General features: G+C 44.0%; 1 protein-coding gene across 1 annotated transcript; it reads right to left on the minus strand.

Annotated features, from left to right (window-relative positions):
- Positions 1–5,663: 5,663 nt before the first annotated feature.
- LOC311144308 (Golgi phosphoprotein 3-like) lies at positions 5,664–27,286 on the minus strand. Its single transcript, XM_084180341.1, has 4 exons — positions 26,503–27,286; positions 23,160–23,291; positions 13,608–13,722; positions 5,664–7,886 (listed from the first exon to the last, which is right to left on the minus strand). Exons 1-4 carry the CDS (start codon positions 26,716–26,718, stop codon positions 7,462–7,464), a joined length of 888 nt encoding a protein of 295 aa, XP_084036467.1. The 5' UTR covers positions 26,719–27,286; the 3' UTR covers positions 5,664–7,461.
- Positions 27,287–27,885: the final 599 nt, after the last annotated feature.

The following is a 27,885-nucleotide window of genomic DNA, read 5'->3' on the forward strand; positions in this document are numbered from 1 at the left end:
GAGTAAGAGTACTGATCTAGGATCAGTCTAGCCATTTAGATCATAATTCATAAGATTACATGGACAGGTGGGACCTGATCCTAGGTCAGTAATCCTACTGGGACACTTGACACACACACCTAGCCTACACATGTACAGACTCAACACAGTACAGTATAGAGCCTGACATTGACATTAGAAAAGAACATCTCCTTTGGTACGCTCTAGTCAGAGGAATATGGAGATGGATAAAGAACAGCTCCTTCGGTACGCTCTAGTCAGAGGAATATGGAGATGGATAAAGAACCAAAGGGAGAATTTGTCCCCTTCTCCAAATAGTTTAGTGTAATGGTTAACAAGGTTAAAAGGTTAAGGTCATTAGATCTTTCTCTGATCCACGGTGGGGAAAGGAAATCCTAGTCACTTGACCTAAAGCTAGACATGACATTAAGTAATGATCTAATAATAATAATAATCTCGTTAGTGTGTTGTGCTCGCTACCGCACTAACACAAATCTTCCTCTCACTCTGTCAGTGTCTCTCTCTCACTCTGTCAGTGTCTTCCTCTCACTCTGTCAGTGTCTTCCTCTCACTCTGTCAGTGTCTCTCTCTCACTCTGTCAGTGTCTTCCTCTCACTCTGTCAGTGTCTCTCTCTCACTCTGTCAGTGTCTTCCTCTCACTCTGTCAGTGTCTCTCTCTCACTCTGTCAGTGTCTCCCTCTCACTCTGTCAGTGTCTCCCTCTCACTCTGTCAGTGTCTCTCTCTCACTCTGTCAGTGTCTCCCTCTCACTCTGTCAGTGTCTTCCTCTCACTCTGTCAGTGTCTCCCTCTCACTCTGTCAGTGTCTTCCTCTCACTCTGTCAGTGTCTTCCTCTCACTCTGTCAGTGTCTCTCTCTCACTCTGTCAGTGTCTCCCTCTCACTCTGTCAGTGTCTCTCTCTCACTCTTTTTTTGCGAGGCCAAATGTGCTGCTTTCTACTACTCCAAGATCCATTACTCTGGCGGCCTTACCTCTTCACAAGTGTCTGCTCTGAGATCCATTACTACCCCTGCCCTGACCCTTAAGTAAGTCCCATGCAGCTGTGGACCAGATGTCAGAGGGGGATCAGGTCAGCTCTGAAAGTACAACAGTGATATTGAGCGAGCGACAGCGCTCCCCTCACTGAGAGGAAAGTTGGATACGCACACACACACAGAGAGAGAGAGAGAGAGAAGATGGACCCACACAAACACAGAGAAGATGGACCCACACACACACAGAGGAGAACTGGGTTCTTGGATCTGGGCATCTCTGGATAAGGTTGAACCAATCTCTGGTGTTTTGCAGCTCGCTGCGCTAAGTTCACACCGGCTCAAATCAATACACTGCTCCCCACGGTGTCTGTGTGTGTAGTGACCTTATCATTCAAATGTCAAATGTAAATCTGAAATGTTGTGTATCATTAGGGGAAACAGTGATACAGCCTCAGCAATACGCACGCACGCACGCACGCACGCACGCACGCACGCACGCACACACACACACACACACACTTCAAGGGAAGGAGCTGTGTGAATCTGTATAAATCACATTTATGGTGTCTAGTTCAAATGAATTAGCTATAGTTCCATACGTGTGTGGACCCATACTGTTGTAGAGTGGTAGCTATGTATATAGCTACAATATATTATACATTCTCTGTACATACAGCAGTAGGTGGACACCCCCTTCAAATTAGTGGATTCGGCTATTTCAGCCACACCCCGTTGCTGACAGGTGTATATACATCGAGCACACAGCCATGCAATCTCCATAGACAAACACTGGCAGTAGAACGGCCCTTACTGAAGAGCTCAGTGACTTTCAACGTGTCACCGTCATAGGTTGCCACCTTTCCAACAGGTCAGTTCTTCACATTTCTGTCCTGCTAGAGCTGCCCCGGTCAACACGAAGTGGTTGGCAACACAAGCTCACAGAACGGGACCGCCGAGTGCTGATGCGCGTAAAAAATCGTCCGTCCTCGGTTGCAACACTCACTACCGAGTTCCAAACTGCCTCTGGAAGCAACATCAGCACAATAACTGTTCGTCGGGAGCTTCATGAAATGGGTTTCCATGGCCGAGCAGATCACCATGAGCAATGCCAAGCGTCAGATGGAGTGGTGTAAAGCTCTGGGTTTGGCGGATGCCAGGAGAACGCTAAGTCCCCGACTGCATAGTGCCCACTGTAAAGTTTGGTGGAGGAAGAATAATGGTTTGGGGCTGTTTTTCATGGTTCGGGCTAGGCCCCTTAGTTCCAGTGATGGGAAATCTTAACACTACAGCATACAATGACATTCTAGACGATTCTGTGCTTCCAACTTTGAGGCAACAGTATGGGGAAGGCCCTTTGCTGTTTCAGCATGACAATGCCCCCGTGCACAAAGCGAGGTCCATACAGAAATGGTTTGTCGAGATTGGTGTGGAAGAACTTGACTAGCCTGCACAGAGCCCTGACCTCAACCCCATAGAACACCTTTGGGATGAATTGGAACGCCGACTGCGAGCCAGGCCTAATCGCCCAACATCTGTGCCCGACCTCACTTATGCTCTTGTGGCTGAATGGAAGCAAGTCCCCGCGGCAATGTTCCAACATCTAGTGGAAAGCCTTCCCAGAAGAGTGGAGGCTGTTATAGCAGAAAAGGGAGGGGGGACCAACTCCATATTAATGCCCAGGATTTTTTGAATGAGATGTTCGACAAGCAGGTGTCCACATACTTTTGGTCATGTAGTGTATACGATATTCTATTTATACTGGGGACGTGAAAGGGAAGGACTGTGCGGCTGAATAAATACTGGGGCAGGCAATGTGGCATGCATGATGTCATTGGTAATAAACTGTATTATTTTGTTGTTTCCTTGTGTTGAACTGTTAAGTTTGTCATCAAGCTTTGGACCGTGACACTACTTTCAGTGAGATTAGTCTTAACATGTTGAACATTTTCATTAGTTTGTTGTAGACACAACACCATGACTTGCATCCCAAACGGCACCTTATTTTTATAGTGCGCTACTTTTGACCAGAGCCTATGGGCCCTGCTCAGATGTAGTGCACTATATAGGGAATAGGGTCCCGTTTGGGATGCAAACCCATTCCTGATTGGGGCTGAAGACAAGTGGCTTTAACTTCATCTAACAGCAAAGTTTACGTTTAACTGTTCTGGAGAGAGAGATTAGAGAGTAGAGGGAGGCAAAGAAAAACAGAGTGAGAGGAGAGAGGGGAAAGATGGTGAGACAATGGGAAGGGGGGGGGGGGGGGGGGGGGGGGGGCTTCAGGAGAAAAATGGAGGGGAACCTGTCAAAGCACAGAGTAACTTTGGTGAGTTTGAATCCCATGGTTTACCTGGTCCAGAGACAGTCCTATCTTTCTGCAGAGAGAGAGAGAAACAGACCCATGGTTTACCTGGGTCGTATTCATTAGCGCACATCGTAGCAAAGTGTTTTGCAACGGAAAACTAAAACAAGCGTTTCTTATTTCAGGTTGTCCCTCCCCATTTAGGCCCGGTTGCTTCCTAGTGAATACAACCCTGTTGTTTTGGATCAGTGTGCAGTACACTCTCAAATGACACGACCTCTAAGTCCTGCTAGGTGGTTCAATACGCCCAGACAGAAATGGACCAGACTGCGTCTTTGAATGAACAGTGTAACCAACAGACTGTCCCAACCAACAGGGCTGTTTAGGCTCAGGCATACTTACTTAGAATCAAGTGTTGAATACAATAACAAAAAAATGACATCAAAAGAATGACAAAGAATGAGATGAAATGTATTTAGGCACTTCCCAGATCTTAGTTTATTTTATGGTCAAAGTAAAGAATACATATTATAGGTCCCTTTATTATAAAGACCACAGCTAGAGACATCCCCTAGCTAGCATCCCCTCCTATACTCACAACAGACATCCCCTAGCTAGCATCTCCTCCTATACTCACAGACGACATCCCCTAGCTAGCATCCCCTAGCTAGCATCCCCTAGCTAGCATCCCCTAGCTAGCATCCCCTCCTATACTCACAACAGACATCCCCTAGCTAGCATCCCCTCCTATACTCACAACAGACATCCCCTAGCTAGTATCCCCTCCTATACTCACAACAGACATCCCCTAGCTAGTATCCCCTCCTATACTCACAACAGACACCCCCTAGCTAGCATCCCCTAGCTAGCATCTCCTCCTATACTCACAACAGACATCCCCTAGCTAGCATCCCCTAGCTAGCATCCCCTAGCTAGCATCCCCTAGCTAGCATCCCCTCCTATACTCACAACAGACATCCCCTAGCTAGCATCCCCTCCTATACTCACAACAGACATCCCCTAGCTAGTATCTCCTCCTATACTCACAACAGACATCCCCTAGCTAGCATATCCTCCTATACTCACAACAGACATCCCCTAGCTAGCATATCCTCCTATACTCACAACAGACATCCCCTAGCTAGTATCCCCTAGCTAGCATCCCCTAGCTAGCATCTCCTAGCTAGCATCTCCTCCTATACTCACAACAGACATCTCCTAGCTAGCATCCCCTAGCTAGCATCCCCTAGCTAGCATCTCCTAGCTAGCATCCCCTAGCTAGCATCTCCTAGCTAGCATCCCCTAGCTAGCATCTCCTAGCTAGCATCCCCTAGCTAGCATCTCCTAGCGACTCAGAACTACTCAGTAGTCAGACTACACAGGGTGTGTCCCTAATGACACCCTATTCCCTATATAGTGCACTACTTTTGACCACAGCCCATATGGTTAGGGTCCAGGTTAGGGCCCTGCTCAAAAGTAGTGCACTATATAGGGAATTTATATGGTGCCACTTGGGACAAACCCTCAGAATGTTGTAAAGACTAACTTCTGACACCTGTAAACCTCAATATCATTATGACACGTCCCCGAATCACCATACATTGATTGATTGATTGATTGATTGATTGATTAACCCCACGTGTCTGCTACATACAATAATTACCATGTGAAGGTAGCGAGCTACTGTAAAGCAATGCCAATATCAATATAACATGTATTGGAAACAAAACAGAACGAGCCCAAGAAATAAAATAAAACTATATAGTGACAAAAAGTTATTCCAGAACAAATCATGAGCGTTCCGATCAAATAACATGAAATCAAGAGCAGGATATGGTGATTGGGCAAAGGCTTTCTTAATGATGGCCGTTTGAACAAGACATCACACAACATCCTGAGGAACAGGAAGCAGGATGTTTGTACTGTCTTAGTGACCATATGAGTTCAGAACAGGAAGCAGGATGTTTGTGCTGTCTTAGTGACCATATGAGTTCAGAATAGGAAGCAGGATGTTGTACTGTCTTAGTGACCCATACGAGTTCAGAACAGGAAGCAGGATGTTTGTGCTGTCTTAGTGACCATACGAATTCAGAACAGGAAGCAGGATGTTTGTACTGTCTTAGTGACCATACGAGTTCAGAACAGGAAGCAGGATGTTTGTGCTGTCTTACCAAGTCCTGTGGCCTGACAGTGACCATATGAGTTTAGAACAGGAAGCAGGCTAAAATCCCTGCCCTCTAAAAGAAGCACATTGTAATGGAGGCAAGCTGCATTCCCAGTTCAAACTTAGCTAACCAAGCTACTCAGACAGGGGTTGAATACATACATACAGTATCTCTATAACTATACACAAAAACCAATAAAGTGGAATGTGGTCCATCCATCCTTTTGATTGTTTTATTCATTTCAGACCTTGGTGTGCACAGACACAACTGACGACAAATTGATTATGAGAAAGTTACAAAAATAAACTGATTGACTTCAAGAAACATGAGTCAGGTGAACGTTTTAGAAGATGGTCCTTTTCATTCGCACAGAGGGACATCCGTACTGGGTCATTGGAGCTGTTTCTTTGTTACTTAGTAAGGTAGAATTCAGACGCAGCCCTGGTCTCACACATATGCCCGGGAACCCAAACACCTACATGAGAGAAGCTTTCATTCATAAATCATACGAGTAAATCAGAAACAGGAAACTTTAGACCATGTCGTCATGATGTCATCGTGTTGGGAGAGGAAATCAAATTCAAGACTTGTCTGGAGAATAATTATCTAGTATTCATATACTGTTACTATGTTTCACGTACATGGAATCAGCATGTACATCACTGAAGAACAGTGGATTAATATACGTCAAAGTGAGTTAGAGCTAGATACCTGGAGAGAATACATAACATACTTTGAAAGGAAAACGTTTGTCCAGGGAGGAAGAGAGAAGGAGGATGATTGAATCTTTATATTTCAGTCAGTCCAGTTTTCAAAAACGTACGTCGCTTGATCAGAGGGGAGTTTTTAGTTTTTTGTAAAAGTGAGGGATTAAATGGCATGTCTGGACCGGTCCATTCTGTTCAGATAGTCTGGACCGGTCCATTCTGTTCAGAAAGCTGTGGGACAGGTCTGGACCGGTCCATTCGGTTCAGAAAGCTGTGGGACAGGTCTGGACCGGTCCATTCGGTTCAGAAAGTCTGGGACAGGTCTGGACCGGTCCATTCTGTTCAGAAAGCTGTGGGACAGGTCTGGACCGGTCCATTCGGTTCAGAAAGCTGTGGGACAGGTCTGGACCGGTCCATTCTGTTCAGAAAGTCTGGGACAGGTCTGGAGCGGTCCATTCTGTTCAGAAAGCTGTGGGACAGGTCTGGACCGGTCCATTCTGTTCAGAAAGTCTGGGACAGGTCTGGACCGGTCCATTCTGTTCAGAAAGCTGTGGGACAGGTCTGGACCGGTCCATTCTGTTCAGAAAGCTGTGGGACAGGTCTGGACCAGTCCATTCTGTTCAGAAAGCTGTGGGACAGGTCTGGACCAGTCCATTCTGTTCAGAAAGCTTTGGGACGGGTCTGGACCAGTCCATTCTGTTCAGAAAGCTGTGGGACAGGTCTGGACCAGTCCATTCTGTTCAGAAAGTCTGGGACAGGTCTGGACCAGACCATTCTGTTCAGAAAGCTGTGGGACAGGTCTGGACCAGTCCATTCTGTTCAGAACGTCGTGGGACAGGTCTGGACCGGACCATTCTGTTCAGAAAGTCTGGGACAGGTCTGGAGCGGTCCATTCTGTTCAGAAAGCTGTGGGACAGGTCTGGAGCAGTCCATTCTGTTCAGAAAGTCTGGAGCGGTCCATTCTGTTCAGAAAGTCTGGGACAGGTCTGGAGCGGTCCATTCTGTTCAGAAAGTATGGGACAGGTCTGGAGCAGTCCATTCTGTTCAGAAATTCTGGGACAGGTCTGGAGCAGTCCTTTCTGTTCAGAAATTCTGGGACAGGTCTGGAGCAGTCCTTTCTGTTCAGAAAGGCGGAGGTGAACTCAAGTCAGTCAAGTCACTACCAGACTGAGGACCAGCCCTCTCCTCTCTGTCCCACCCCAAACTGTCTTGTCGTCTCCCTCTCCCTTCACACCATAACCACCACCATCGTCATTACCCACCCAACCCTCTGGTGTCTGAAGGTGGTAGGTCAGGTCACTTGGTGAAGGCAGCCACCACCGCCCACAACAACTCATTGGCGTTGGTCTTCATGCTCTCCCCCTCTGGCTCCAGGTCCAGGAGCTGCCGTACTCTCTTCATGGCCAGGTCATACTGGTCGTCCAGCAGGGGGGCGAAGGCATTCTCCAGGACATCAGACGAGTGGGCCAGGAAGATGAGGGCGAGCAGCCGTTTGTCCATGCGGTGCGGGTCGTTGACCCATTTCTCCAACACGGCCTCCTGAATCCTCTTGATGAGGCGCTGTTTGATGTTGTTGTTGGTGAGAGGGTGCGTGGTCATGTCGAAGAGGAGGAAGTTCTGTTTCTCCGTGGTCAGCACGCCCTTTTCCACCAGGTTCTTGGCCAGGCGCTCCCTCACGTTCCTCAGCTGATAGTGCAGCTTCAGAGGGTTCCACGTCTCGCCTGCAGGGGGGGGAGAGAAGAGTGGTGTTAAGACCTATTGGGGAGGGGAGGGAGGGAGGAGGGAGAGAGAGAGAGGGGGGAGGGAGGGAGGGAGGGAGGGAGAGGGGGAGAGGGGGGAGGGAGGGAGGGGTGATATTTGGTATTTGTTTCATTAGTCCATTGTCTACATTTACATTTCAGTCATTCAGTCCCAAAATGTTTTGCTTGTCAGCACTCAAGTTTTCAAGATATGTAACTTTCAAAACACAGAAATCATCCCCGTATGGATTATTTTGTAAACCTACAGGGGGAGAAGAGTGGTGTTAAGACCTATAGGGGGAGAAGAGTGGTGTTAAGACCTATAGGGGGAGAAGAGTGGTGTTAAGACCTATAGGGAGAGAGAAGAGTGGTGTTAAGACCTATAGGGGGGAGAGAAGAGAGGTGTTAAGACCTACAGGGAGAGAGAAGAGTGGTGTTAAGACCTACAGGGGGGAGAAGAGTGGGGTTAAGACCTATAGGGGAGAGAAGAGAGGTGTTAAGACCTATAGGTGTGAGAAGAGTGGGGTTAAGACCTACAGGGGGAGAAGAGTGGTGTTAAGACCTACAGGGGGAGAAGAGTGGGGTTAAGACCTATAGGGGAGAGAAGAGAGGTGTTAAGACCTATAGGGGGAGAAGAGTGGGGTTAAGACCTATAGGGGGAGAAGAGTGGTGTTAAGACCTATAGGGGGAGAAGAGTGGGGTTAAGACCTATAGGGGAGAGAAGAGAGGTGTTAAGACCTATAGGGGGAGAAGAGTGGGGTTAAGACCTATAGGGGAGAGAAGAGAGGTGTTAAGACCTATAGGGGGAGAAGAGTGGGGTTAAGACCTATAGGGGGAGAAGAGAGGTGTTAAGACCTATAGGGGGGAGAGAAGAGTGGTGTTAAGACCTACAGGGGGAGAAGAGTGGTGTTAAGACCTATAGGGAGAGAAGAGAGGTGTTAAGACCTATAGGGGGGAGAAGAGTGGGGTTAAGACCTATAGGGGGAGAAGAGTGGTGTTAAGACCTATAGGGGGAGAAGAGTGGGGTTAAGACCTATAGGGGAGAGAAGAGAGGTGTTAAGACCTATAGGGGGAGAAGAGTGGGGTTAAGACCTATAGGGGAGAGAAGAGAGGTGTTAAGACCTATAGGGGGAGAAGAGTGGTGTTAAGACCTATAGGGGGAGAAGAGTGGTGTTAAGACCTATAGGGGGGAGAGAAGAGTGGTGTTAAGACCTACAGGGGGAGAAGAGTGGTGTTAAGACCTATAGGGGGAGAAGAGTGGTGTTAAGACCTACAGGGGGAGAAGAGTGGGGTTAAGACCTATAGGGGGAGAAGAGTGGTGTTAAGACCTACAGGGGGAGAAGAGTGGTGTTAAGACCTATAGGGGGAGAAGAGTGGTGTTAAGACCTATAGGGGGAGAAGAGTGGTGTTAAGACCTACAGGGGGAGAAGAGTGGTGTTAAGACCTATAGGGGGAGAAGAGTGGTGTTAAGACCTACAGGGGGAGAAGAGTGGTGTTAAGACCTATAGGGGGAGAAGAGTGGTGTTAAGACCTATAGGGGGGAGAAGAGTGGTGTTAAGACCTATGGGGGAGAAGAGTGGTGTTAAGACCTATAGGGGGAGAAGAGTGGTGTTAAGACCTACAGGGGGAGAAGAGTGGTGTTAAGACCTATAGGGGGGAGAAGAGTGGTGTTAAGACCTATAGGGGGGAGAGAAGAGAGGTGTTAAGACCTACAGGGGGGAGAGAAGAGAGGTGTTAAGACCTATAGGGGGGAGAGAAGAGAGGTGTTCGATGTGACGTACAGTTGAAGTCGGAAGTTTACATACACCTTAGCCAAATACATTTAAACTCAGTTTTTCACAATTCCTGACATTTAATCCTAGTAAAAATGCCCTGTCTTAGGTCAGTTAGGATCACCACTTTATTTTAAGAATGTGAAATGTCAGAATAATAGTAGAGAGAATGATTTATTTCAGCTTTTATTTATTCCCAGTGGGTCAGAAGTTTACATACACTCAATTAGTATTTGGTAGCATTGCCTTTAAATTGTTAAACTTGGGTCAAACGTTTCGGGTAGCCTTCCACAAGCTTCCCACAATAAAGTTGGGTGAATTTTGGCCCATTCCTCCTGACAGAGCTGGTGTAACTGAGTCAGGTTTGTAGGCCTCCTTGCTCGCACATGACTTTTCAGTTCTGCCCACAAATGTTCTATAGGATTGAGGTCAGGGCTTTGTGATGGCCACTCCAATACCTTGACTTTGTTGGCCTTAAGCCATTTTGCCACAACTTTGGAAGTATGCTTGGGGTCATTGTCCATTTGGAAGACCCATTTGCGACCAAGCTTTAACTTCCTGACTGATGTCTTGAGATGTTGCTTCAATATATCCACATAATTTTCCTTCCTCATGATGCCAATCTATTTTGTGAAGTGCACCAGTCCCTCCCGCAGCAAAGCACCCCCACAGAATGATGCTGCCACCCCCGTGCTTCACGGTTGGAATGGTGTTCTTCAGCTTGCAAGCATTCCCCTTTTTCCTCCGAACATAACGATGGTCATTATGGCCAAACAGTTCTATTTTTGTTTCATCAGACCAGAGGACATTTCTCCAAAAAGTACAATCTTTGTCCCCATGTGCAGTTGCAAACCGTAGTCTGGCTTTTTTATGGCGGTTTTGGAGCAGTGGCTTCTTCCTTGCTGAGCGACCTTTCAGGTTATGTCGTTATTGGACTCGTTTTACTGTGGATATAGATACTTTTGTACCCGTTTCCTCCAGCATCTTTACAAGGTCCTTTGCTGTTGTTCTGGGATTGATTTGCACTTTACAGAACGCGTCTCCTTCCTGAGCGGTATGACGGCTGCATGGTCCCATGGTGTTTATACTTGCGTACTATTGTTTGTACAGATGAACGTGGTATCTTCAGGCATTTGGAAATTGCTCCCAAGGATGAACCAGACTTGTGGAGGTCTACAATTTGTGGAAGTCTTGGCTGATTTATTTTGATTTTCCCATGATGTCAAGCAAAGCGGCACTGAGTTTGAAGGTAGGCCTTGAAATACATCAACATGTACACCTCCAATTACATTTACATTTACATTTTAGTCATTTAGCAGACGCTCTTATCCAGAGCGACTTACAGGAGCAATTAGGGTTAAGTGCCTTGCTCAAGGGCACATTAACGTCATTTAGCAGACGCTCTTAGCCAGAGCGACTCACAAATTGGTGCGTTCACCCTATAGCCAGTGGGATAACCACTTTACAATTTGGTGGGGGGGGGGGGGGGGGGGGTTAGAAGGATTGCTTTATCCTATCCCAGGTATTCCTTAAAGAGGTGGGGTTTCAAGTGTCTCCGGAAGGTGGTGAGTGACTCCGCTGTCCTGGCGTCGTGAGGGAGCTTGTTCCACCATTGGGGTGCCAGAGCAGCGAACAGTTTTGACTGGGCTGAGCGGGAGCTATGCTTCCGCAGAGGAAGGGGAGCCAGCAGGCCAGAGGTGGATGAACGCAATGCCCTCGTTTGGGTGTAGGGACTGATCAGAGCCTGAAGGTACAGAGGTGCCGTTCCCCTCACTGCTCCATAGGCAAGCACCATGGTCTTGTAGCGGATGCGAGCTTCAACTGGAAGCCAGTGGAGTGTGCGGAGGAGGGGGGTGACGTGAGAGAACTTGGGAAGGTTGAACACCAGACGGGCTGATGATGTCAATTAGCCTATCAGAAGCTTCTAAAGCCATTACATCATTTTCTGGAATTTTCCAAGCTGTTTAAAGGCACAGTCAACTTAGTGGATGTAAACTTCTGACCCACTGGAATTGTGATACAGTGAATTATAAGTGAAATAATCTGTCTGTAAACAATTGTTGGAAAAATTACTTGTGTCATGCACAAAGTAGATGTCCTAACCGACTTGCCAAAACGATAGTTTGTTAACAAGACATTTGTGGAGTGGTTGAAAAACAAGTTTTAATGACTCCAACCTAAGTGTATGTAAACTTCCGATTTCAACTGTATGTCCATAACTCAATAACAGCCAAATAAAAAAGGCCTGGGGGGAAGAGAGAGCGAGAGAGAGAGCAAGTAGTTATTCCATTGTATTGCCTTTTGTTTGTCTTAACTCATTTGTTGACTTGTTTTTATTGTAAAGTGTCTCGCCATTATAAACACTTGGAAAGGCTAAGAGCTAGGTGTGCCTAACAAGTGAAAACATTTCTAATCAATCAAAACGGAGAACTTGAAGTTCTAGGGCAGCTTGTCTCAGATTATGGTTACGACGGCTACAGCCGACTGCCACACAATCTGGGCTTTGAATGTTTGCTATGACTACGAGTCAGGTCGTTTTCAGAGGAATTCTAAACAACAGAACCACAGCCAAAACATCAGATGTGCAAGTTGTGCAATCACACAACTAAAAATGGATAAGAGCGTCTGGATAAGAGCGTCTGCTAAATGATGTAAATGTAAAAAAGGTAGCCATAAACATTAGTTTAAATCTAGCTTCAGACATAAAACAGACCTGCCAGAGAGACTATAAAAACCGAATAAAGCCTACTATCACATTTACATTTTACATTTTAGTCATTTAGCAGATGCTCTTATCCAGAGCGATTTACAGTTAGTGAGTGCATACATTTTTCATACTGCCCCCCCCCCCCGTGGGAAACGAACCCACTACCCTGGCGTTGCAAGCGCCATGCTCTACCAACTGAGCTACAGGGGACCTATCACAGATGGTAACTAGGCCGTTGTAGTACTCCGATCCAGGACTCGGGCTTTGGGACCACCAGGGGCTGGACTCTACCACAAGGTTGAGTGACTACATCACTGCAGTAGACCTGCCTGTAACATTTTTAAAAAACATGACATTTCAGATGTAAAACCCATTGTTGGCTGAGCTGATTTTCTCCTGTGTTTTTCGACAACCCCAGACCCTTGAACCTTAACCCCTCCCCCAACCTTGTCCAGAAGCTGTTTATATGCCCTTTGACCTCAGAGATGCCAGCCAATAGAGTGCCACTTCCTCTTCCTCCTGAGCTCTCACGCAACAAAGCCTGTCCGTCTGGGTTAATTACTTAAATCAACACAATGTAAAAAGATACTGTGTCATCTTTACAGTAAGCGTACTTGGGAGTATGATCGTACTTGGGAGTATGATCGTACTTGATCGGTGGCATGATAAGAGAAGATGTAAATAATGATTAATTATTACCAAAAATAGAAAAAAACATGTATATATATTACAGAGACCACTCTGTTAGTAGCTAACCTGTCTGTTCGGTGGTTAGCCTGGCTGAGACCACTCTGTTAGTAGCTAACCTGTCTGTTCGGTGGTTAGCCTGGCTGAGACCACTCTGTTAGTAGCTAACCTGTCTGTTCGGTGGTTAGCCTGGCTGAGACCACTCTGTTAGTAGCTAACCTGTATGTTTGGTGGTTAGCCTGGCTGAGACCACTCTGTTAGTAGCTAACCTGTCTGTTCGGTGGTTAGCCTGGCTGAGACCACTCTGTTAGTAGCTAACCTGTCTGTTTGGTGGTTAGCCTGGCTGAGACCACTCTGTTAGTAGCTAACCTGTCTGCTCGGTGGTTAGCCTGGCTGAGACCACTCTGTTAGTAGCTAACCTGTCTGTTTGGTGGTTAGCCTGGCTGAGACCACTCTGTTAGTAGCTAACCTGTCTGTTTGGTGGTTAGCCTGGCTGAGACCACTCTGTCTGTTAAAGTGTGGCTCTAACGCACTCACCGCTGAGCAGCTCAATCCAGCTCTGCACCGTCTCTGGCGGCTGGGTCTCCTTTACGTGTTTGAGAGCCTCGTCCAACAGCACGTCCCCTGTCGGAGCATCGGACTTACAGATCACCTGGAGACACAACAGAACCACACAGTCAGAATCAGAACCCAACTAGGCTATAGGCTACATACAAACACGGTCAGAATCAGAACACAACCATACTGCCATTCAATGGCTTAAAAGATCACCTTCATTTGTCTGAAATGTTCCATTGGAAATGTGTCTTCTGCTCTGCTCTCAACCTCCCAGCCCAACACAACACACACATGCTGGAGAGGAGCACAGGGTCAGCCCCAGTGCAACAACCCTGGAGCTAATTTTGGGGTTAAGTGCCTTGCTCGAGGCCACAACTGTATCCTTACCTGGAGAGAGAGCGAGCCCTCTACACGGAGTGAACTGGCTTCATTTTGTTTGGGGAGAAAATTCGGAATAATTCAAGTACTGGATGCAATGCAGTGGTCTATCTTACTGTAGGCTATTTGAAATATGAAACAACTGAACTAAGCCTATACGAGTTAGTTTCAGATCTCCATTCCTGACCTCATCCATCAGGTCTGACGACTTGCCTGCCATTCATTCAAAATGCCTTGTCACTTCAGTTAACATGAATGTGCTTATTTGTCTAGCTAATCTGCTAGCTATTTGTTTTCCACTCCAGTGTCACAAAAGCTGTCTATTCTGTTAAAAGCTATCTATGCCACCCAAAAAGCTAACTTTGTGCAACAGGAAAATAAATCTGACTCAATGCGAGTGCTGTAACATCTCTAGCTAGCTAGCCAGTAGCTAACTAGCTAAGTCTCAACTCTAACACGCTAAGTCTCAACTCTAACACGCTAAGTCTCAACTCTAACACGCTAACGTTAGCTTGCTAACTTGAATATCTAATTCTGTGAGACACAATAATAATAATAGCTACATCCATGTATTGTTGGTAAGCTGCTCTCTGTGCCAACAACCATTATATAGCTATAGCTTTATAGCCCTGCAATGGACTTAGCTAGCTAGCTAACTAAAGTAGAGGGCTTGGCTACATTATGTTCTATTATTAGGCAAGCTAGCTAGCTAGCTAGACATCTATCAAGATGCTGTGGTGAATTATTATTAATGAACTGTAGAGTTTAATGGACTATGAGGAAGAACTGGGTTAATCAAGAGCATAAAGTTAGCATTCTTTGTTACTGGGCCAGGAATTGTATTGGGTCATTTAATTTCACTGTGTGGGTGAGTAGAGAGGGAACTTGCCCTAGAGTCAGATTGCTTGCTCTTACTTAGATCCATGGTTGTCTTATCTGATGAGACACTGAAACTAGCTTGTGGCCTATTGTCTCTCTCTTCAAAACACAGTGAAAGGAGCGGCACCAGGGATGAATGGAGTTTGGGCTAGACCTTTGTCTCCTTGGTATCTTCTTGACTGATTACAGCATGAGGGGGGTGAGGTTTGTGTATGATTCAGGAATTTAGGGCCTTGTCATGTTTAAACTAAAACATGAGTGTGTGTGCAAGACAGGGGAGCGAGTGATTGGTTGAAGTAATAGTTCAGCCGTCCTCAGGGACAAAGGAAGTGGGGCGTGGAGTGATAAAGAGCGGGAAACTGAAGAGGGAGGGATTTAGAGCTAGAAGAGTTGGGGATGATGGTATATAATGTGAGGTGAGGAAGGGGGAACGGGGTGCCACTCTGCAGACTGGTATCGGCTTTGTTGAAAACTTTAATAAAGTCATTACTTGATGCAACAAAAACTCTGTAAGACCTTATTTGTAATGAAGTATAGTGGTTGTTTTCCACAACAATGCCAGCCCATAATCCAAAAAAACCTAATATGTCTATTACTACTAGGTGAAAGTGGCATGCGTATCTGTCCATTATCGTTTTTATAATATTGATGAGGACGAGTATTTTAGAGGACGATTTGGCTTTAGACAATTCATTAGCCTAGCCATGGGCGTTCATGCACCGTCTGCTGCCTAGGCTAACAATTCATATTCATCTTGGGGTCTGTGGGTTATAGTCAAAGTGAAATGTGTCCCATCAACATTGTGCTGATACATTTCAACAAATGCCTGTGCAGGGGAGTAATGTGTTGTCCTATTTTCCAGACAATAATGCTCGACGGCAGACATTTTTCCTTGAGTGGACTACATGGGGAGCCAGCTAGTGTCGTCATGGCTGTCTATCCCTCTCTGGATGGACAATATGCTGGATAAAAAGACGTGGATGTCTCCTAAGAGGAATTTAATACAACTTTATAATCCTACTCCCTTTTCCAACACCAACAAATACACAGAAGTTGACACAGGGTCAGCAGCAGTGCAGAGTACCTGGATGGAGAGCAATTGTGGGGGGGGGGGGGTTAGGTGCCTTGCTCAAGGGCACAATGACAGGAGATGGTACATGGGATCAATGACCAGCAGCCTTCCAGCTGCCAGTTCAGTTCCATTCCTATTTTTGTGCTGACCGGCCCGGGGCTTAAACCTGCTGCTAGTCTGCCTCTCAACCTCTGATTCCTGGTACTGTGGACCCAAAGGGTCCTAACGCTACACTGTGATTGAAATGATCAACGTATCAAGCTTTGATCATTTGAATCAGATGTGTAGTGCTAAGGCAAAAACAAAAACGTGTACCGCTTTGTGTCCCTAGGACCAGAAAAGTACGGATATTATCAACAAACTATCTGTTGATAATAGTGCTGAACGATTAGTGCTTTCTGAGGTCGGTTCAGTTTCGGGTCTATTATTTAAAAAATAATCATGATTTATACTTTTTTTTTTTTTACATTTAAATGCACTGTGGGTTGAATGCTGCAACACAGAACAAAAATTATTAAAAAGTCCCTTGATGGTAGTGACTGTCCATTACTGCTTATCACTTATTAACCATCGGTTATTCATATTACTTTACTTGAATAAAATATTTCAGTTGTTGTGTATATTACATTTGTTGACTTTATTATTTCATTCATTCAGGTTATTCCGTGTTTTGGTCCACCCACCTGTACCTTTGTAATACAACCGTAGAGAGGGAGATTTGAAACAGTCTTCAGATAATTGAACTGGTCTTCCTAAAGCCTAATTAACAAGTACAGCAGTACAGTAAATGTGAATCAGCTTTCCGATAATTCACAGAAAGTTGTGTGTCTGTTATGGTCTTTGTGCATGACATCTTATACACAGGAGGGCCTGTGTGGGTGCAGGTTTATGTTCTAACCAAGCAATAACACACACACGATTCAACTAATCATGTCTTGATTGACGTCTATGATTAGTTGAATCAGGTGTGTACTGGTTGGCAAGAACAGAAGTCCACACTGATCTCTGTGGATGTGATTGGACACCCCCCTGTTATGAGTGCTACTTTCATGATGAATAGCAATGATCAGTTCATTTTAATATCTTTAGGGGAGATTCATATAATATAATTGTGCATAAGAAATGTCAGTTTGTAAGTTAACATTTGAAAATGAATTCAAAATTGATTATTTAAAAAGGAGGTGGGCTTATTTGGGACACCTATGGGTTTAAAGGGTACATTTTATCAAATATGTTTCTGTCTTATTAAAAACGGTTGCAAGTGATGTCATAAAACTTCACAACACATTTAATTTTATCTCCACTTTAAAACGTATGTTAAAAATGTCTAAACTAAGATTCTGGTGAGCTTTAATGAGTACATTTACAGCCTCAATTTAAAATAGATTAAATTGAAATGTTGTGTCACTGATCTACACACAATACCCCATAATGTCAAAGTGGAATTATGTTTTTAGAAATTTTAATTTAATTATAAGTATTCAACCCTTTTGTTATGGCTAAATAAGTTCAGGAGTTCCATGGACTCACTCTGTGTGCTATAATAGTGTTTAACATGATTTTTGAATGACTACCCCATCTCTGTACCGCACACAGATATGGTGGTAGATAAAAAATAAAAAATAAAAAAGCAGACATTGAATATCACAGAGCATGGTGAACTTATTAATTACACTTTGGGTGGTGTATCAATACACGCAGTCACTACCAATACACGCAGTGTCCTTCCTAACTCAGTTGCCAGAGAGGAAGGAAACCGCTCAGGGATTTCACCATGAGGCCAATGATGATTTTAAAACAGAGTTTAATGGCTGTGCTAGGAGATAACTGAGGATGAATCAACAACATTGCAGTTACTCCATAATACTAACTCAATTTACATAAATGACTAAGTAAAAATATGGACGCCTGTACAGAATAAAAAATAATACTGGCCAAAAATGTGGCAAAGAAATTAACTTTTTGTCCTGAATACAAAGCGTTATGTTTGGGGCAAATCCAACACAACACATCAATGAGTACCACTCAATAACTTCAAGCATGGTGGCAGCTGCATCATGTTATGGGTATGCTTGTCATCGGCAAGGACTAGGGAGTTTTTTGGGATAAAAAGAAACAGAATACAGCTAAGCACAGGCAAAATCCTAGAGGTAAACCTGGTTCAGTCTGCTTTCCAACAGACACTGGGAGACTAATTCACCTTTCAGCAGGACAATAACCTAAAACACAAGGCCAAATCTACACTGGAGTTGCTTACCAAGACGATACTGAATGTTCCTGAATGGCCTAGTTACAGTTTTGACTTAAAATTAAGCTTGAAAATCTATGGCAAGTAGGGGTGTAACGAATCGTTTTAACAACGATTCGATTTGTATCACGATTCGTGGTTGTCGATACGATTCAAGGACGATATTGGTTCATTTAGAACGATACGATCCGAAACGATTCAGTGACTTGAAATCGATTCAGTAACCTTTTAGCCAAAAATTCAACCAGTGTGACTGAAATAAATACCTGGATACTGGACAGTGCAGGTGAAGTTTCCTAGATTCCTGTTTCTTGTAAGGACCGCAATGGTGGCTTGATAATTTCTCGCTCGTCGGCTTCTCCTCTGTTGTCCGCCATGCTTTGTTTTGTTGTCTTGGCGCCTTTGCGCTGCTGCTGGCGCGATGACATCACGGATAGGCAGACTGAATCGAGTAATGTTTAAAGCCTTTATCATTAAAAGTGCTAAGAAAAAACATCCATATAAAGTCTGACGTGCTTAAATCCAATGGGTTATTTCCTAGTATCGATACAATCGATTTATTACATTTTACATGTTAGACCGATATATGTTGTCCAAAAGGCCAACTCGCCGAGCACAGATCGATGCAGTTGGATCATAGGAATATAAATCGATACATCGATGTAGTAGATGGATCGTTACACCCCTAATGGCAAGACATGAAAATCGCTGTCTAGCAATGATCAACAACCAACTTGACAGCATTTGAAGACATTTTTTTTAAAGAATAAATGTGAAAATATTGTACAATCCAGGTGTGCAAAGCTCTTAGAGACTTACCCAGAAAGACTCACAGCTGTAATCGCTGCCAACGGATATTCTAACATGTACTGACTCAGGGGGTTGAATACTTATCGAATCAAAATATATTCCATAATCTTTTTAAAATAAACTTTCGATTTTTGCTTCCACATTACAGTATTTGGTGAAGCTCGTCGAAAATAATTGACAATTAAATCCGTTCGCTCCATTATCCTTGCCGCATTTTGACAAAAAAAAGACAATTCAATCCATTTTAATCCCACTTTGAAACAACAGGCCAGCGACAAAAAAAATCTAAGCGTTATCCATTTAAAACTCAGGCTGTAACAACAAAATGTGGAAAAAGTCAAAATGAGTGTGAATACTTTCTGAAGGCACTGTATCAGAGGTGTATGTCTAAACTAACGTGGACAGACAGACTAACTATCGGAGTGTAGCAGTATAACATTTGAGAGGAGTTCTAAGAAGAATTAGGAGAGTTATAGACATTCTGAAGATTCCAGAGAGAGAGAGAGAGAGAGAGAGAGAGAGAGAGAGAGAGAGAGAGAGAGAGAGAGAGAGAGAGAGAGAGAGAGAGAGAGAGAGAGAGAGAGAGAGAGAGAGAGAGAGAGAGAGAGAGAGAGGAGAGAGAGAGAGAGAGAGGGGGAGAGAGAGAGGTAAGGAGAGAGAGAGAGAGAGAGAGAGAGAGAGAGAGGGGGGGAGAGAGACAGAGAGAGAGAGACAGAGAGACAGAGAGACAGAGAGACAGAGAGAGAGAGAGAGAGAGAGAGAGAGAGAGAGAGAGAGAGAGAGAGAGAGAGAACGAACTTGGATAAGGATAGAAGGGAAGGAGAGTACATCTGAAATGGCATCCTATTCCCTGTATAGCGCAATACCATTGGGCTCACTTTTCAGAACTTTCAACTGGAAGAAGTCGGTGTAAGCGCTGCTCTGCATTTTTAACAACGCTATCAACAATGCAGGTCCTACAGGCTCTAGTTTTGTCACACCTAGACTACTGTTCAGTCGTGTGGTCAGGTGCCACAAAGAGGGACTTAAGAAAATTGCAATTGGCTCAGAACAGGGCAGCATGGCTGGCCCTTGGATGTACACAGAGATCTAACATTAATAATATGCATGTCAATCTCTCTTGGCTCAAAGTGGAGGAGAGATTGACTTCATCACTACTTGTATTTGTGAGAGGTATTGACATGTTGAATGCACCGAGCTGTCTGTTTGAACTACTGGCACACAGCTCGGACACCCATGCATACCGCACAAGGCATGCCACCAAATCAAATCAAATCAAATCGTATTGGTCACATGCGCCGAATACAACAGGTGCAGACATTACAGTGAAATGCTTACTTACAGCCCTTAACCAACAGTGCATTTATTTTAAACAAAAAAAGTAAGAATAAAACGACAACAAAAAAAAGTGTTGAGAAAAAAAGAGCAGAAGTAAAATAAAGTGACAGTAGGGAGGCTATATATACAGTAAATAAAAGTGACAGTAGGGAGGCTATATATACAGGGGGGTACCGTTGCATAGTCAATGTGCGGGGGCACCGGCTAGTTGAGGTAATATGTACATGTGGGTAGAGTTAAAGTGACTATGCATAAATACTTAACAGAGTAGCAGCAGCGTAAAAAGGATGGGGTGGGGGGGCAGTGCAAATATTCCGGGTAGCCATGATTAGCTGTTCAGGAGTCTTATGGCTTGGGGGTAGAAGCTGTTGAGAAGTCTTTTGGACCTAGACTTGGCACTCCGGTACCGCTTGCCGTGCGGTAGCAGAGAGAACAGTCTATGACTAGGGTGGCTGGAGTCTTTGACAATTTTGAGGGCCTTCCTCTGACACCGCCTGGTATAGAGGTCCTGGATGGCAGGGAGCTTTGCCCCAGTGATGTACTGGGCCGTACGCACTACCCTCTGTAGTGCCTTGCGGTCAGAGGCCAAGCAGTTGCCATACCAGGCGGTGATGCAACCAGTCAGGATGGTCTCTTCACAGTACTACATAGAGCCATGACTACATGGAACTCTATTCCACATTGTTTAAAATAAATGCACACATTCACACACTCCTATTGAATAATATGCATTCACCTGTATTGGGAATAGACCAAGGCTAAATCTTGATTTACCCAGTTTATCAATAGAGATTTACCATTCAAATTAATTATTACCATTATGTTGTTTTGTAGTTAGATTGGTAAAAACAAAGTCAAATTCATAGCATAGCAAAAATGGACATAAAATTTTTTCAAATGTAATGATACTGAACTAAAAGATGCCCGACGATTGAACAGAGCAGTAGCTGAGTTTATCTGTCTGGATCTAGTGCCATTCTGGGACTTTGGCTAATATGCATTCTGTTTTCGTTTTGGTATCGAGTATCGTGATACTAAACCTGGTATTGAAGTCAAAATTCTGGTATGATAACAACACCTGAGCCCATACACCAGAACCAGAGACGTTTACATTTCTATGTAGGCTATTTATTTTGTTAACTCATCCAGCATAACGTGGCTTTATTTTGTTAACTAATCCAGCATAACATGGCTTTATTTTGTTAACTAATCCAGCATAACGTGGCTTTATTTTGTTAACTAATCCAGCATAACGTGGCTTTATTTTGTTAACTCATCCAGCATAACGTGGCTTTATTTTGTTAACTCATCCAGCATAACGTGGCTTTATTTTGTTAACTAATCCAGCATAACGTGGCTTTATTTTGTTAACTAATCCAGCATAACGTGGCTTTATTTTGTTAACTAATCCAGGATAACGTGGCTTTATTTTGTTAACTAATCCAGCATAACGTGGCTTTATTTTGTTAACTAATCCAGCATAACGTGGCTTTATTTTGTTAACTAATCCAGCATAACGTGGCTTTATTTTGTTAACTAATCCAGCATAACGTGGCTTTATTTTGTTAACTAATCCAGCGTAACGTGGCTTTATTTTGTTAACTAATCCAGCGTAACGTGGCTTTATTTTGTTAACTCATCCAGCATAACGTGGCTTTATTTTGTTAACTCATCCAGCATAACGTGGCTTTATTTTGTTAACTAATCCAGCATAACGTGGCTTTATTTTGTTAACTAATCCAGCGTAACGTGGCTTTATTTTGTTAACTAATCCAGCGTAACGTGGCTTTATTTTGTTAACTAATCCAGCGTAACGTGGCTTTATTTTGTTAACTAATCCAGCATAACGTGGCTTTATTTTGTTAACTAATCCAGCATAAGGTGGCTTTATTTTGTTAACTAATCCAGCATAACGTGGCTTTATTTTGTTAACTAATCCAGCATAACGTGGCTTTATTTTGTTAACTAATCCAGCATAACGTGGCTTTATTTTGTTAACTAATCCAGCATAACGTGGCTTTATTTTGTTAACTCATCCAGCATAACGTGGCTTTATTTTGTTAACTCATCCAGCATAACGTGGCTTTATTTTGTTAACTCATCCAGCATAACGTGGCTTTATTTTGTTAACTAATCAAGCATAACGTGGCTTTATTTTGTTAACTAATCCAGCATAACGTGGCTTTATTTTGTTAACTAATCCAGCATAACGTGGCTTTATTTTGTTAACTAATCCAGCATAACGTGGCTTTATTTTGTTAACTCATCCAGCATAACGTGGCTTTATTTTGTTAACTCATCCAGCATAACGTGGCTTTATTTTGTTAACTAATCCAGCATAAGGTGGCTTTATTTTGTTAACTAATCCAGCATAACGTGGCTTTATTTTGTTAACTAATCCAGCATAACGTGGCTTTATTTTGTTAACTAATCCAGCATAACGTGGCTTTATTTTGTTAACTAATCCAGCGTAACGTGGCTTTATTTTGTTAACTAATCCAGCGTAACGTGGCTTTATTTTATTTGCGCAACACAGGACAGAAGTGTTGTAATGTCATGTCGCCAGGGTTGTGGGTTCGATTCCCGCGGGGGGCCAGTATGAAAAATAAATAAAAATAATAATAAAATGCATGCACTCACTAACTGTAAGTCGCTCTGGATAAGAGCATCTGCTAAATGACTAAAATGTAAATGTAAACCGACTATTGGCAAGGAAGTGCAACACCTTCGCTGGCCACACACACGCGAGATGATCATTGGTTAGTGAACATACACACAGAGCAGCCGGTTGGTCAGGATTCCCTACCTTCCTGGCGAGCAGGCTTTTCCTCCTCATGCCACAGGCCTCCAGGTGTAGGCGTCCTCTGATGGCCAGCTCTATCAGCATGCAGCCGCGCAGCCCTGACGAGATGCAGTCGTTCCAGAACGACGTGTAGCCCTTAGAGAAGAAGAAGAGAAGAACAGGGGGGTGAGCGCGCGTGTGTGTGTGTGGGGGGGGGGGGGGGGGCATGTATGAGAGCATACAACCACAGAGCCCTGATGAACGATGTGTTGAACAGAACAGTCACTACACTGTAGAACTGGGCGATATGGACAAAAATCCATATCACGATAAATTGACTGAATTATCATGATAACGATAAATAGAACGATATGTACACTACCAGTCAAAAGTTTTAGAACACCTACTCATTCCAGGGTTTTTCTTTATTTTTTTTACTTTTTTCTAATGTAGAAAATAGTCAAAATAAAGAAAAACCCTGGAATGAGTAGGTGTTCTAAAACTTTTGACTTTACGTTATTTATTTATGATTCACAGGCCTACAAAAGGGGGGGGGGGGGCCACGGGACCCAGACTCCAGATTTCCGGACACTGCTCATCTCCATACATAAGACTGTAGCTGATTGAATCAAGGTTTTGTACCACTCCTTTTTTAGGGGGTCACTCGTCAAAACGTTTGAAAACCACTGGAATTTGAAAATGAATGCACTCACTAACTGTAAGTCGCTCTGGATAAGAGCGTGTGCTAAATAACTAAAATGTAAAATGAATATATGATAGTGGCAACAAATGGAGTTGGGTTGGATATAGTAATGGTAGGCTATAGTATTTCTTACAATCTTCTATTTTGATTGGAATTGTGTTGTCATTGTTAATAAGTGCACAATTTATTCCACTTCAAAATAGTCTTGCAAAATACTTTACTCATCAGATGGTGCTGCTCAACAGTTAACATTAACCTAGCCCAGTGGTGGTCAGTCTGAGGGGGAGGGAGGGAGCAGCGGTGAGGCTGCCTCTCACCCGACTCACCGTCCCTCCTCTCTCCCTCCCTCCGCTGAGAAAAGGGGACACAGTCTTCCAGCTGATGGCCAAACTCAAGTCGCACTGCATTATTTCTGCCTCGTGCACCAATTCATGGTGTTACTCCTATGACCAGAGAAAGTGAAATATTCCTCGATATATAAAAAAAAACAAGCCGCTAATAACAACAGAAGCTTATCGGAACGCTTTGCTGTACTCGTTCATTACAGCTGCAGTGCTGGAAGTAGGGAGAATGTGCTGAATATCAACTTAAACGTGAACTTATAAAAACAGCAGCTCTTCGCTGTATTCGTTGAGTCCGTCTGGTCATGGTTTTAAAAGTTTTAAAATCTCACAGTATGAACTTTGCTGCGTGTTCGAGGCTTCTTTTTTTACAGTCTATAGCTCGAGGAAACTGTGCAGACACGGTGATCTGTATTATCTGATTTTGCTAGCAGTAGGCCTATAGGTGCACTTGATTTGCTCTCTGGGCCTGCTGGGTAGGCAGAGTTCTACCTTCAGACACATGAAATGAACACTACCTTCCGGGCACTAGGGCTGCTGAATCAAGTGCACCTACCGTCAACAGTGCGAAACGAATAAAAACAAATATGAACGCAAAGGCTTTATCGTTGTTGTTTTTTTTTACAGAAGTGTTTGGTGATCGACAAAGAATGGAGACCGATCGGTTGGTGACCACTGGTCTAGAGCCTACCCTTTCTCCTTATGTTATATTCTGAGGTAGACTGGCTCTGCCAGCCAAAACAGCCAAATACTCCATCTAAAAGTGAATTGATTCTCAATTACAATACGGTTCTAGAAACATAAAGCCCTTTACTTTCATATCACATCAAAACGATGTAACAGTGTTGCTTCCGTCCCTCTCCTCACCCCAACCTGGGCTTGAACCAGGGACCCTCTGCACACATCGACAACAGTCACCCTCGAAGCATCGTTACCCGTCGCTCCACAAAAGCTGCGGTCCTTGCAGAGCAAAGGGAAACATCTACTTCATGGTCTCAGAGCGAGTGAAAAGCTGTTTGCGGAGCTTTGTTTGAACAAAAGGAGAAAAAAGACCACCCACTAAGTTTAATCAAACTGCCCAAGGACCAGGTTAGATGAAGCTCATGATTTCAGGCTATTACGCCACGATGATGATGGAAAGCTTTGGGCTCTGGTTACTCCATAGATCGGTGTGTTCGAGGCAATTCATCACCGGTAAGTCGATAACACGTGTATGCAGCTAACTAGCGATGTGTATTGCATCAAGCTTGCTAGTTAGCGTGTAGTAAAGGCCTAGTGAGATGTATCGTCTAAATAACAGCTATAATATTATTCTGCATTTGGATATTTATGCAAACCTGGAGATTCCACCAAGTAGGTGTAGATATCGCCATAGGCTACTTTGGGCCATTTGGTAGGGTTGTCTGCCCAGCTTTTCTCCAGGAAGTTGAAAGAACATATAGGCAAGGCAACAAGAATCAACTTTTCTAAATCCCTTTCAAGGGCAGGTAAAGACGCAGTAGTAACGCAACATATCTAACTAGCTAATTAGATCGAGATGAACTTCTCTCGCTAGCCAGCCAGCTGACACATGTTGTTAACTGGCAAAAGGACTAGGGGGTAAACAAACAGTGACGTAAGTATGGTGCGACAGCTTTACCGTCAGCAAGTCGAGTGACAAGTTAAGAGTGGCAGAATAAGTATCATGCAAATCATTTGTTGTTGTGACAGCCAAGTGTGTTTATAACGACACCCGAGGCTGCTGAAAACGTTTATTTAAAACAACAACAAAAAAGTCTTAGTAGTTTGCCGCCCAAGTTAGGCTAATTACATGGGAGTAGCCTATTGCTGTACCCTACTGGTCAAGTTAAACCACGCCTCGCCGTGTGTATCTAGCTAGTTTTTTGAAAATTGATTTATGCTGATATTATAAAAGAGGTTCCTTATGCTTACCAAAACCGTATCGCTAGCGTTGTTCAGACCAAGCGTCGGGGCTCTTAACAAAACTTCCCCCTTACAGAAGACGCCTTGGTCCAATGGCATGATCAAGGGCTAACGTTAGTCTCTTTTTGGCACTAAAAATTAACTACCTAGCTAAAACCTTGTCAATGTAGCCAGCAAGTCAATGTAAACGTAACTAGATAACTAAATAGGTAGGTAACGCTAGTTAGCTGTGCAGTTAACTAGCTAGCATTAGCTAGTAATAATTTGATGTTGACTAAATGTAACTAGCTATCGCATGTTAGTCCATTTTATTTGACGTATTTGAATAACGTTAGCTAACGTTACCCAACCAGCTAAATATGGTTTTAGTTATAAAATAAATACAAAAATGTAATTATACCTCGCGGTCCTTCAATCCCAAGAGTAGCACTTCTTCCATCAAAGTGAGTCGAGTTTCTTTGGAGTCTCCCTTGTCTTGCTCCTCCTGCTGCTCTTCCCCGCGGCGGGGCTCGAAGTCCTCATCCCCGGACCCTCCGTCCTTGTCGGCGGCGGCGGTACGAGAGGCCCCGGTCCGCCTCTGCACTAGGCCCGAGCTCCGCTGTGTCAGGGAAGTCATGTCTACAAGTTTCTAACGATAACGGCGAAACCAACCCAGCTCACCTCGGGCCTCTCACTGCCCCGGCCGTGATTTAAACCACTTTAATTTGCCGGACACATACAGCTACCCGACTCCAATGATTGTTTTAGCCCTGGTAATGACAACTAGACCCCAACCAATGTAGCGACATATAAGCAGTATTTCAGTATTTCCCTCAGCCTCCACTCTCCCCGTCCACTGGTAGTTTATCCAATATGGCGATGAGCGATGACGAGAGCAGTTGATGTGGCACTTGAGTTGAGGTGGTTAGAGCGTCCCACAGGTAAAGCCAGGGGAGGAGAAAACCAGACGTGTCGGGAGCAGGGGACAGGTTCCCATTTGGCCGACGACAGTCATTGGGTGACTTTCTCCAAAGTGCTAATTTTATGATGAAATAGAAGTCTGTAAGTCGCTCTGGATAAGAGCGTCTGCTAAAATGACTAAAATGTAAAAGTCAAATATGTGAACGCTTTCAGGTATGATGTCCCTAGGTCAACCTACAGATATTATATAGAGGTATGCCCCGCAGTGTTGCCACCTCCTCAGTAAGGAAAGTAGCTATTGGCTGTCCTAAAAGTCGCTAGAAGGCGCTAAATTTGCATAATTGGCCATGAGCATGTAACTGTGATGGACCCTGTAGGAGAGAGGAATAACGCTGTAGGAGAGAGGAATAACGCTGTAGGAGAGAGGAATAACGTCGTGGGAGAGACAAAAAGTGAGTAAAAAACACCCTAAATATGTTTAGAACTACAAATGAACTTTCTTCTGTCGATTTTTTATTTTTATGTCACAATTCCAACCCTCCTCCTTTATCCGGGCTTGGGACCGGCAAAAGGGACCCAAAAGAGACACTGGCGGAGTTACTTCGTTTTTTTTTTTTTTTAGTTTAGTTTTCTTAAGTTTGGTTTGGTTTTTAACCTTATGGTCCACTTAGGAGCCTACAACAAGTCACAGTAAAACATGAACATTTTTTACCATAACATTAAAAAAAAAAAATTGTATACAATCTACATTAACAATCTAAATGGACCAAAAAGAGACAATATAAATTAATGGCAATGGCAATGTGAGAAAATGATGGTAACTAGTCTGGCCCTAATTCAGGTTATTTTTAATTTTTTCCAGACCCCCCTCCACACACACACA

Source organism: Coregonus lavaretus, assembly GCF_964263955.1.
Source record: "Coregonus lavaretus genome assembly, chromosome: 17".
Taxonomy (NCBI): Eukaryota; Metazoa; Chordata; class Actinopteri; order Salmoniformes; family Salmonidae; genus Coregonus; species Coregonus lavaretus.

Excerpts from the sequence above, each read along its gene's own strand:
- LOC311144308 (XM_084180341.1), bottom strand. The coding sequence starts at position 26,718 with ATGACTTCCCTGACACAGCGGAGCTCGGGCCTAGTGCAGAGGCGGACC. Across the intron at positions 13,723-23,159 it reads AAAGCCTGCTCGCCAGGAAG|GTGATCTGTAAGTCCGATGC; the intron begins GTAGGGAATCCT and ends TTGTGTCTCCAG. Across the intron at positions 7,887-13,607 it reads CTGGATTGAGCTGCTCAGCG|GCGAGACGTGGAACCCTCTG; the intron begins GTGAGTGCGTTA and ends CCCCCCCTGCAG.